A 12,299-nucleotide genomic window follows, 5' to 3' on the forward strand; every position below is an offset into this window, starting at 1 on the left:
TGTGTGTGTGTGTGAGAGACCAGCTCAGCCCACCAGGGGGCAGGGCGGGCTGGCATGTGGTGCTGGGGGGTTGAACCGTGGTCCCTGTGCTTTGCTAAGCTTGTTCTAAGTAGGTGCTTTAGACCACTGAGCCATCTCACCAGCCCCAGATTAATTCTTAATATTGGTTGACCAAGATTACACAGCAAGAAAATGGGGTTGGAAGTTAAATTCAGAGTTTACAAAATTCCAGTTCGGTCTGATAAACTGTTAACTTTCTAATCTCTCCTCCTCTTCCTCTCCCCTCTCTTTCCCTTCCCTCCTCTTTTCCTTCCTCTCTCTCCACCCGTTTGTGTTAACAAAGAATTTGTGGGACAAAGAACCAAACCTTTAGCATATTAACATTAGTCCAGATACCTCTAACTTAGTATTTTGAAAACGTTTTTAAGCGCAGTGAAGAGCAACTGAATGCTTCGGTATAAAATCACCCAAGTGGTTTCTCTGTATATTAATTTTAACTCAAATTTGTTTTACATTGCACAAATACATTGCTTCAGTGTGCCTATACAGATTTGCAAATTAAGAACACATTTTAGGGGCCAGGGAGATGGCTCAGTGGAATAAGTGCTTCCCTGGCAAGCATAAGGGCCTGAGTTCAATCCCCGGTTCCGCAAAAAAAAAAACCCAAAACACATTTTACTGCACGACGACATAGACCTCCTTCAGTGAAGGTATCTAAGGTTCCCCTATTGCCCTCGCCTGCGATAGCTGCTAGCGAGAATTGGCTCTCTGTGGACACCGTCTTCCTGTGAGGCCCCATCCAATCAGGGCTGGCGGGAAGGGGCGGGACCGGCAGGCGCGCGTAGAGCTTCTTGCTGTACTTCAGAGCGTTTGGTTTCGTAATGGAGAGTATTTGCGCGAAGTTTGTGTCTCAAAAAATCAGCAAAACCCGCTGGCGACCGCTGCCTCCCGGGAGCCTGCAGACCGCAGAGACCTTTGCTACGGGATCTTGGGACAACGAGGTAACCCCGCTCCTGACGTAGCCCTGGCTCCTCTTCGATTTCCCGCCCAAGTCACCTGCGCGCAAAATCTCGCTTTTTGGCTCTCTTGGCTTTTCTTGATCCCCGATCCCGTCGTGACTTCAGTTGTCCTGTAACTCAGAGGTGTTCTTGAGTCTTTTATCACATTTTAAACTCCCACCATACCACTCGTTTGTTGTGCTTTTGGTTTTTTGTTTGTTTGTTTGTTTCTGTTTTGGTGGAACTGGGGATTGAACTCAGGCCGTTGTGCTCGCCAGAGAAGCACTTATTCCACTGAGCCATCTCCCCAGCCCCGTGCTTTTGAAAAGGCCAAAGGAATACAAATCTTACTCTCCAAGAGTTGACATTATTTCAAGATAAAACCTTTTGCTTTGCAGGACAATTATGTTTCACTGTGGTCTATTGGAGATTTTGGAAATTTGGACTCTGATGGAGGGTTTGAAGGAGACCATCAGTTATTGTGCGATATCAGACACGATGGTGATGTCATGGATTTACAGGTAAATCTTAAAATTAAAAAAGATAACTGTTGTACCTAAAAGTCGTACGTTGTACCTAAAAGTTTGTTTTGTTTTGCTTTTTCAGACAGGGTCTCACTATATAGTTCAGGCTGACCTTGAACTCATTATACAGCCCAGACTAACCTGGAACTCATGTCAGTCCTCTTGCCTGAGCACTAGGATTACAGGCATGCACCAACCACTTCTGGCTAGAGTTGAGTTTTGAATTCTAAAAAGTCCCTATTTTTAAGGAGACTAGCTAGCTATTAGTACTCCCCTTTTTAAAGTTTCTCCAAAACTTACAGAACTGAAACTCTTTAAGAAGGGCTGGCAAGATAGCTCAGGGGACTAAGGACCTACTTACGGCAAGTGCAGTACCTGAGTTCAATCCCCAGCATCACGTGCCGCGCACTGAGCTGACCACCAAGACCAGCCATGGTGGCGCATGCCTGTAACCCCGGGGGAGGCTGAAAACAGGAGGATCACTACCAGTCTGAGCTGAGTAGTGAGCCCTTGTAGCAAATACATAAAAAATAAATAGGTAGGGGCCGGGGAGATGGCTCAGCAGAATAAGCGCTTGCCCGGCAAGCACAAAGGCCTGAGCTCAATCCCTGGTTCCACATAAATAAATAAATAAATAAATAGATAGATAGATAGATAGATAGATAAAATTTAACAAAAAATCTCTAAGACGGTCTCAAAGTAGGCCTAGTAGCTCACACCTATAATTATAGCATTGGGAAAGGTAAGGCAGGAGGATCCCTGGGAGTTCAAGGCCATCCTGGGATACATAGAGAGAACCTTTGTCAGAAAGGAAGGGAAGGAGGGAGGGAACAAAAGGAAGGAGACCAGTAGTAAATTACAGATATGAAATTTGCCCCAGCTACTGGGGTGGCTGAAGCAGAATGATCTCTTGATCCTGGGCCTTTAAGATCAACCTGCATAATATAGAAGTAATTCATCAGTTTTCAGGCTGAGGATATAGCTCAGTAGCATAAGCTCCTCCCTGGCACCAAGGTTTTTTTTTTTTGTTGTTGTTGTTGTTGTTGTTTTTCATTAATTTTATTGAGAAACATAGGAATGAGATGGTTTCAAAACAGGTTAGTAGGACAGTTACAGTAATTAATACATTGCATATTGTTGTCTTCATAGTAGTTATTTATAGTACAAGATGAAGACATGATATCCTGTCCAAACACTGTTAGGACAAATCTTCTCATTGAATTCAGAGAAAGTAGCTGTATATCTATCCTAACTATTTTGTATATACTGATACAAAGTGGTCCTTCATTTATATCCAGTCTTATTATTTTTTCCCATAATTTTATTGAGAAATAGCAATGAGACAGTTTCAAATCAAATTGTTAGGACAGTTCCAATAATTAACACATTGCATTCTGCCTTCCTAGTGGTTGTTTGTTGTACAAGATGCAGAAATGATATCCTATTTACAAACATTATTAGAACAAATCCCTCTGTTCATTGAATTAAGAGAATGTAGCTATATATCTATCCTAACCATTTTGAATACACAGATACAAAATGGACATTCATCTATATCCCCTTTTTGGTTTAGTTCCATCATTTAAATATTATAGGTATGTGAACTCAGCAAAATATTCAAAAATAGTCCAGTAGTCCATAATAGTATTGGGTCTTATGCTTGACTGGCATTGTGAGAAGTTGTTGACCTGAGTCCCCTACAGCTCAACATAACACCATGTCTTTACTTATTATAATTCGTTTTTATACTTTTCTGCTGGAGAGTTAAGACCAAGATAAAGCAAGACTTAAAATAATTGTAACTTTTGGATCTGATAAGGTCAGTGAAATCCCCTCAGGATTTATCCTGAGATCCTGTACCTCAGACACTTTGTCAGTGTCAGCCATGTGGATGAGTCATGGCCATTGCTTGGCCAATGTGCTCTCTGTGAAAGCCTGAGAGAATGTTTTCTCTCCATGTGACTCTCCTTAGGCACACTCTACATCATCGATCACTTTCTTCTTTGGCCCCATAATCTCCTTAATTAGAAAACCTGGGACACTACTAAGTTACAAGACGTTACAGTACAAGTTTTCATATGTCCTGAGTCTTAATTGACCTTAGAAGGCTAGGGCCAAAATGTTGGCTTTCCTTGTGGCCCTCCTTTTTCTTTTTTTCTTTTTTTTTTTTTTTAGATATTTATTTTATTTTTATTTATTACATTTATTTATTGTGTGTGTGTGTGTGTGTGTGGCCAGCTCAGCCCACCAGGGGGCGGGGCTGGCTGGCATGTGGTGCTGGAGGATCAAACCGAGGTCCCTGTGCTTTGCCAAGCTTGTTTCAAGTAGGTGCTTTAGACCACTGAGCCATCTCTCCAGCCCAAAAAGGAAGAAATCTTTTTTTTGTTTTGGCGGAACCGGGGATTGAACTCAGGCCCTTGCGCTTGACAGGAAAGCGCTTATTCCACTGAGCCATCTCCCCAGCCCCCCCTCCTTTTTCTCTTAATTTTTGGTCTGCAAACTTAGATTGTTAACCCTCCAGAAGAGAAGCTTATTGTTATTGCAGTATAACCTAGACTGTTGAGCTTAACCTTGGAGGACACCAAGTTCAATCTCCGATACCAAAAAAAAAAAAAGAATAAGCTTTCAAGTCCTGGCCTAAATGACTTCAAAGTCTATGCATTTTACTCTGTAGAAAGCTTCTTATCCCTAGCAATAATAGTTCTCTAATTTTTTTTTTTTTTTTCCGGAACTGGGGATTAAACTCAGGCCCTTACACTTGCCAGGGAAGCGCTTATTCTACTGAGCCATCTCCCTGGCCCCTAGTTCTCTAAATTTTTATTGGTATTATCTTTCATGAAAATACTTTTATTTGTATAGCAGTTTTGACTTTGAAGTCTAAGAACACATTTTACTTGGTTAGCATCTATCTTAAGTTACTTTTCTCTCATTGCTGAGGCAGAATTCCCACATCCAAAGTTAAAGAAGGAAAGGTGTATTTAATTTAGTTCACAGTTTGTAGAAGTTTCAATCCATAATCAGCTGGCTCAAGTCAGGGTGGTTTATGGCAGAAGGGCAGTGGTTCTTGGCAGTAGAAGACCCCAAAAGCAACAAGCGAGGGGCTGGCCAGATAGCTCAGTGAATTAAAACAGCTGCTTAGGCAGACGCAGGGGTCAGAGGTTCAATTCCCAGCCTGCCGTGCCGGCCTCACCCCTAGGGTGCACTGAGACATGACTGAGACTTGGTATAGTGGCGTGCACCTGTAATCCCAGAACTTGGGAAGCTGAAAACAGGAAAGTCACTACAAGTCTGATCTATGTAGTGAGACCCTGTAGATCCTGCACTAAATAAAAAATTAAAAAAAGCAAGTGAGAAGGAAAGAGAAGCCTTTTTCTATCTCTTATATCATAGCCAGTATCCTGGGATTAGGGCAGTGCCAATCCATTCAGTGGACTGAAACATCATTCACTCACTCTTAATCTTAGCAGCACCTTTAATCCCAGTGTTGCACTACAAATCAATCAGACTCTAGATTCAGCCATTTCAGAAAAACTCTGACCACATGAGGCTTTGGGAGAACATCTAGACACAAACTATGAGGATCTGTAGGCTCTTCTGGTTTGGAGGTTTTTGTAGGGTTTACTACTAATTGAGTTGAATGAATGGGCTTTTCGCTACTAAAATTTGTGAATCTCTAATCAGGAATTTTCTATTTAGTTTTTTGACCAGGAAAGAATTGTAGCTGCTTCATCAACTGGATCTGTGACAGTTTTTCTTCACCATACAAATAATCAGGTAAAGAACTTTTGCATAAAAACTGAGTTGTACTTTAGTTATTTTTATAAATGGCTTAAAGAGTGCTGAGGGGATAGCTCAGTAGCATAAGTGCCTGCCTGGCACATATATATAAAGATAAATGGCTCAGGGCCAGCCTGATAGCTCAGCAGACTAAAGCACCTGCTTAGGCAGCACAGTGGCCGGGATTCAATCCCTAGTGTGCATGCCTGTAATCCCAGCACTTGGGAGGCTGAAAACAGGAGACTCACTACAAGTCCAGTCTACATAGTGGGACCCTGTAGACCCTGTCCTAAATACAGAAAAAAAAATATATAAATGGTTTAAAGAAAATTGTGGGCCAGCCAAATAGCTCAGCAGAGTAAGTACCTGCAAACAGGCACAGGGACCAGCGGTTCCATCCTTGGGCCTGCTGTTCTGGCCCCACCCCCGGGGCATGATGAGAGAGCAACTGAGACTAGGCGCGGTGGTGCGCCTGTAATCCCAGCTCTTGGAGGCTGTAAATAGGTGGATCACTACAAACCCAATCTAGTAGTGAGACCCTGAACACCCTGTAGACACTTCCTAAAAACAAATACAAAAAAAAAATTTTTTTCCTTGGGCTGGCAAGATAGCTCAGTGGTCTAAAGCCCCTGCTTAGGCAAGTGCACAGAGACTGCGGTTCAATCCCCGATGCCACATGCCTTTCCAGCCCCACCCCCAGGGTGGGCTGAGCCAGCCACAAAAAAATAAATAAAATCTTCTCTTTATAAAAAAAAAATTCCTTTAGTTTCATATGAATGGAGAACATTATAGAATGACATTCCTTGTGAGCCTAATTCAATATATACAAAGCCTTGATGAATTGTTTCTAGCATCAGTACTCTAAATACAAAGGAGCTAGTTATGATGGCGCACACCTGTAATCCCAGCACTTGGGAGGCTGAGGCAGGATTATCACTGTGAGATGAAGGCGATTGAGTTGAACTGGATAGTGAAACCCTATCACAAAAAGACACCTACCGAGAAAAGGAGAAAAGGATGAGTTTTTTTCTAAAATAGTGTGAGAATTTGGAAATACTCATATTTATTTATTTATTTGGTACAGCATCTCGCTACACAGCTCAGACTCATAGCAATTCACATGTCTCAGTCTCCCCAATGCTGGAATTATAGGCATGTGCCACCACAGCATGCCCAGAAACCAGGGCCAGCATGACTTGCACTACCAAGATTGAACCGGGGTCCTTGCGCTTCCCAGGCCAGTGCTTGGACCACTGAACTATCTCCCAATACTCTTTTTTTTTTTTTTTTTTTTTTAGTGGAACCAGGGATTGAACTCAGGTCCTTGTGCTTGTCAGGCAAGCACTTATTCTACTAAGCTATCTCCCCGGCACCCCTTTTTTTAAAATTCTTTTTTAAGAGAATGCAAAATGGTAAAGAAAAATGGAAAATACATTAGAATGATACAGAATTTCAATAAACAAAATAATAGGAATTCAACAGTAGTTGTTGTATTACATAATATGTTCAAATTAGTTGTTTAATCACCAAATATAAACATGCAAATTTGGGGAGAAAACAAAAGACAGAAAACAAACTTAATCATTAACTGCTCCCTTTTTTGTACTTTTTTTTTTTTTAATGTATTTAGTACAGGATCTCACTACACAGATCATACTCTTAGTGATCCTCCTGTTTTCAGCCTCCCAAGAGCTGAGATTACAGGTGTGCGCCACCATGCCCAGTCTCAGTCTTGTCTCACTGCCCTGGGGGAGGGCCTGGCACAAACACTGGATTGAACCCAGTCCCTGCATCTGCCTAAGCAAGCATTTTAATCTGCTGAGTTATCTGACCAGCCCTTTTTTAAATCTCTTATTTATTTATTTATTTATTTATTTATTTATTTATTTATTTGGTACAAAGTCTTGCTATGCAGCTCAGACTCATAGTGATCCTACTGTCTCAGTCTCCCCAGCATTGAGATTATAGGCATGAGCCACCGTGCCCGGTTTCAGAGGCCAGCTTACTGTGAAGCAGGTGTAGCATGTGGTACTAGGGATTGAACCCAGGTTCTTGCACTTGCCAGGCAGGTGCGTAGACTTCCGAGCTATCTCCCCTGCCTGCTCCTTTCAATAACCAGCAGAAATCAACAGTACTTACCCAAGCTATCTTGTATCTATACATAAATATATTTTTTCCCTTCCTTTTTTTTTTTATATATCCCAAGATATTTACTTTTATTTATTTTATTTTATTTATATAGAGACAAGATCTCCATAAGTTTTCAAATAGCCTTGGCTCGACCTAGATTTACAATCCTTTCATCTCAGTCTCCCAGAGTACTGGGAATATAGGTGTGTACCACCATGTGTGGCTGAAACTGTTTTGTTTTTTTTTTTCAAAATTTTATTGATAAACAGATAGCAATGAGTTTCAGATTTTTCCCTTCTTTTGTCTTTTCCTTATCCCAGTTTTTACTTCCCATTGAACAGTTTCTTTCCCTTTCACAGTATCTATTGTACCTTTAAGATTTTATTTACTCTTTGAGGTTCTTACACTAACAATACAGTATGATGTTTACACATGCAAGTCTAATTTATTTGAATTTTGAAATAATCCTGCTGCAAAAAAGTGTTCATTTAGAATTTTGCTTTGATTAAAAGTGTCCTTGTTTCTGATGTCTAGACCTTATCAGTAAACCAGCAGTGGAAAACAGCTCACTACCACACAAAGCCTTACAGTCCTGTCTATAAAGGTTCACCATGCACAGGTATTGTATGCGATAACCCAGAAATTGTCACTGTTGGAGAAGATGGTCGAATAAATCTCTTCAGAGTTGATCACAAAGAAGCTGTAAGAACTATAGGTAAGAACATTTCTTCCATCTTGGCTGGCCAAATAGCTCAGCAGATGAAAGCACCTGCAAGCAGGCGCAGGGGCCAGGGGTTCAATCCCCTGCTCCTACTGTCCCAGCCCCGCCCCCAGGGCACTCTGAGATGGCACTTGAGATGGCCTGGTGGCATGTGCCTATAATCCCAGCTCTTGGGAGGCAGTAAACAGGCGAATCACTATGAGTCCAATCTAGTAGTGAGACCCTGAACACCCTGTAAACCCTTCTCTAAAATACAAAAAAAAACCCTATTTCTTTCATCTATCACATAGTGACTCAATGCTTATGATATTCTTTTTTTTTTTTTTTGCAGAATCGGGGATTGAACTCAGGCCCTTGCACTTGCCAGGGAAGTGCTTACTCTACTGAGCCATCTCCCCGGCCCCTGCTTATGATATTCTAATTAAGTGTCAGATATCTGAGGGATATAAAACTATCCCTTTGTCAAGACAGTATGTTAGGCCAGGCATGGTGGCACACATATGTAATCCCAGCACTCAGGAGATTGAGTCAGGAGTACTGCCAGGAGTTCAAGGCCTGCCTGAACTGCATTGTGAGATTCTGTCTCAAAAAACCCAGAAATAAACTGTATTTATGAGACTAGGGTAGATGACTGACTCCAATTTTTATCTATTTATTGGTTCAGGGTCTCACTACACAACTCAGACTCACAGCGAGCCTCTTGCCTCAGTCTCCACTTGCTGGGATTACAGGTGTGTACCACCACACCCAGTTTTGATAACCCAGCACAGGGGTTGCGGGAACCCAGGGCTGGCACGGCATGTAGTACGAGGGCTGAAACCTGGGTCCTTGCACTTGCCGAGCAAGCTTTTAGACCACCAGGCTATCTCCCCAACTCCTGTCTTCAATTTAATCTTGTCCTTGCATGGGTATTCAACCTTTTGGCTTGCCTGGAATGCTTTGAATAAAGAGGAATTATCTTGGGACACATACAATATACAATATAATCAATATATCAATATATACAAATAACAAGACTTCTTTTTTTTTCTCTTTGATTGGATTTTTGGTGTTGTTTTGCCTTTTTTTTTCCCCATAGTGTATTTGGTTGTTACTGGGTCCCTATGCAGCTCGGAACTATAGTAATCCTCCTATTTTTTAGCCTTCCCAGCACTGGGATTACAGGTATATGCCACCATGCCCAGACTCTGTGGCTAGCTCAACTGCCCTGGGGGCAGGCCTGGTACAGTATATGGAGCGGGGGATCGAACTGTGGTTCCTGTGCTTGCCTAAGTTAGTCTGAGCAGGTGCTTTAGCCCACTGAGCTAGCTCACTGGCCCCTGTTTTCCTTTTTCAGACAGGGTCTCACTGTGTAGTTCAGCCTGGTTTTGAACTCACTGTGTAGCCCAGGCTGGCCTCAAACTTGTGATCCTCGAGCTTTATCCTCCCAGGTGCTGGGATTATACACATGCACCACCACACTCAGCTTATTTTACTTTTTTAATACTTTCTATTATACTAATTAAAAAAAAAAAAAAGAGGGCAAATAACTTGTGTGTCATTGGGTAGATGTGCCTAAAAGTAATTTTACAAGAGGGCGCATACCAGACAGAGAAAATAGCATGGAGGCACAAAAAGCTGTGTAGAAAATGGCAAAAAATACAGTTTGAACAGAGATTAGCTATTTACATAGGAGAGATAAAAGATGAGTCAAGGGCCAGCCAAATAGTTCAGTGGATTAAAGTGCTTACAAGCAGGCACAGGGGCTGAGGGTTTTATTCCCAGGCCTGCTGTGTCCACCCCACCCCCAGGGTGCACTGAGATGGCAATTGAGACTGGGCACGGTGGTGCACTCCTATAATCCCAGCTCCTGGGAGGCTGTACACAGGTGGATTACTAAGAGTCCGATCTAGTAGTGAGACCCTGAACACCCTATAGACCCTTCTCTAAAATACAAAAAAAAAAAAAAAGATTAATGAAAAGAGGTAACTGGGACCAATGTATAGTGGCACTTTACCTGTAATTCCAGTGTTTTGGTAGCCTGAGACAAGAGGATCACATGTTTGAGCCTAACATGGACAATTTAGAATTTAGTGAGACCCTGTCTCAAAAAGGGCTGAGATATAGGGGCCAGGGAGATGGCTCAGTAGAACAAGTGCTTCCCTAGCAAGCACAAGGGCCTGAGTTCAATCCCTGGTTCTGCCAAAAAAAAAAAAAAAAAAAAAGGCTGAGATGTAGTTCAAAATCACTGGTTACATTTTTATATGTGGAAAACTGAGGTATCACTGAAAGTTTATTAGGAAGAGTGATGTATGCCATATAGCACTTTAGAAGAATTATTCTAGCAGAGTGGGTCTCAATTTGTGCTTCATATAGAATTACCTGAGGAGATTTCCAACAGTCCACCCCCCTTGCCCTTTTGGATCACGATTTCTAGGTGAGCTCAAGAATAATTTTTCATGGGCTGGGGAGATGGCTCAGTGGAATAAGCGCTTCCCTGGCAAGTGCAAGGGCCTGAGTTCAATCCCCAGTTGCGAAAAAAAAAAAAAAAAAAAAAAAGAATAGTTTTTCAGGGGGCCAGGGAGATAGCTCAGTAGAATGAGCACTTGCCTGGCAAGCACAAGGGCCTGAGTTCAATCCCTGGTTCCTCCAAAAAAAAAAAAAAAGAATAATTTTTCTGTGTTCTTTTATTTTAGTATTTTCTGTGTTTTAATTCTGAATTACATCACTTGCTTAATTGTGAGGAGTTCTTGCTGGTGGCTTTGCGGAATACTGGCACAAAATAAGTCTATGAGTATATGTTCTGACCCATAGTTCTAAGCACTCTAGTCAAAGAAAAGGACCATTTTAGCAATCAGGAAGAATTCCATGGAGAAGGGAGCATTTGAGAGTAAAGATGTATAGGTTTTGTATGGATCAGCAGAATAATACAAGATCAGACTGAGTCCTATAGGAATCCCTGGATTTGGCCCATTAGAATAAAAGCTGTGGGTCAAGGACAAGAGGAAAATTAGATATAGAGGTGCTTGAACAACTGTCTCTGAAAGACAGAGTAGCAATCTATTTTTCTGTAAGGAAAATACCTAAACATGTATGTTACTATGTATGTTTCCATGGAAATTAAACTATGTCTCATAAGATATTTTGCATTTCAATAAATTGGGTGGAGAGTATATCTCAATATTAGAGCTTTTGCCTAGCATGAAAAGTTCAAAAAAAAAATTCTAGTTGATAAATGGAATGTATCTTAAGATTTTTTTGGAAAAAGGGGAGCCATTAACACTTTTTAACTTGTAGACAATGCAGATAGTAGCACACTCCATGCTGTAACCTTCCTTCGAACTCCTGAGATTGTTACAGTAAACTCAATTGGACAGTTAAAAATATGGGATTTCAGACTACAAGGAAATGAGCCCGCTCAGATATTATCACTGTAAGTATTGACTTTAAACTTCAGTAATGTAATGCAAAATTAATTTTTTCAATTATTTCTAGTAACTGACTTTAAAATCATATCATATTTTAATCATATCTTAAAAATAATACTTGATTGCATTTAATACAGCAATTATAGCATGATGGCCTTGATACTTCCATGGTTTGTTTAGTAATTGTTGTGCTGACTCAGAGGCTTTATGGTTGAAGTTTATTTCTTTCTTTCTTTTTTTTTTTTTTTTTTTGGCAGAACCGGGGATTGAACTCAAGCCCTTGCGCTTGCCAGGGAACCGCTTATTCCACTGAGCCATCTCCCCGTCTGTGATTTTTATTACTAAGGGAGAACTTGTTTCTATCAAATTAATGTACTGATAGTAAAATATGTGATTGGGGAAAAATACAATTTAAAATATTTCTCTTGAACAGAAATTCCCCTTTGTGGAAGTGCCACCTCTGCTCCCTTTAAAAAATAAAATGTGTCATTCTGGGGAGAAAAAGTTATGTAGCCTGGTCTGTTAGTAGTTCTAGCACTCAGAAGCCTGAAGCAGGAGGATTGCTGTGAGTTTGAGGCCAATCTGAGCTATATAAGCAAGTTCAACGCAGCCTGAATTGCATAATAAAACCCTGTCTTAAAAAAAAAAAAAAAAAAGTAAACTAAACACTAAATGTAAAAATAAAGAATTCTGCTATAGTTGACATTTTTACTTTCTCTCTCTCTTTTTTTTTTTTTTTTTT

The 12,299-nt window shown here is 40.9% G+C and overlaps 1 protein-coding gene across 1 annotated transcript in view; it reads left to right on the plus strand.

The window, feature by feature from the left end:
• Positions 1-812: 812 nt before the first annotated feature.
• The window catches only part of Nup43 (nucleoporin 43), a 24,008-nt gene continuing 12,521 nt past the window's right edge, over positions 813-12,299 (plus strand). Inside the window, exons 1-5 of the mRNA XM_004645471.3 lie at positions 813-1,001; positions 1,397-1,519; positions 5,219-5,296; positions 7,964-8,144; positions 11,427-11,562. Of these exons, the coding sequence (XP_004645528.1) occupies positions 882-1,001; positions 1,397-1,519; positions 5,219-5,296; positions 7,964-8,144; positions 11,427-11,562 (638 nt within the window). The 5' untranslated portion in view covers positions 813-881. The remainder of the gene's footprint in view (positions 1,002-1,396; positions 1,520-5,218; positions 5,297-7,963; positions 8,145-11,426; positions 11,563-12,299) is intronic.

Source organism: Octodon degus, unplaced genomic scaffold, assembly GCF_000260255.1.
Source record: "Octodon degus isolate 3935 unplaced genomic scaffold, OctDeg1.0 scaffold00229, whole genome shotgun sequence".
NCBI lineage: Eukaryota > Metazoa > Chordata > Mammalia > Rodentia > Octodontidae > Octodon > Octodon degus.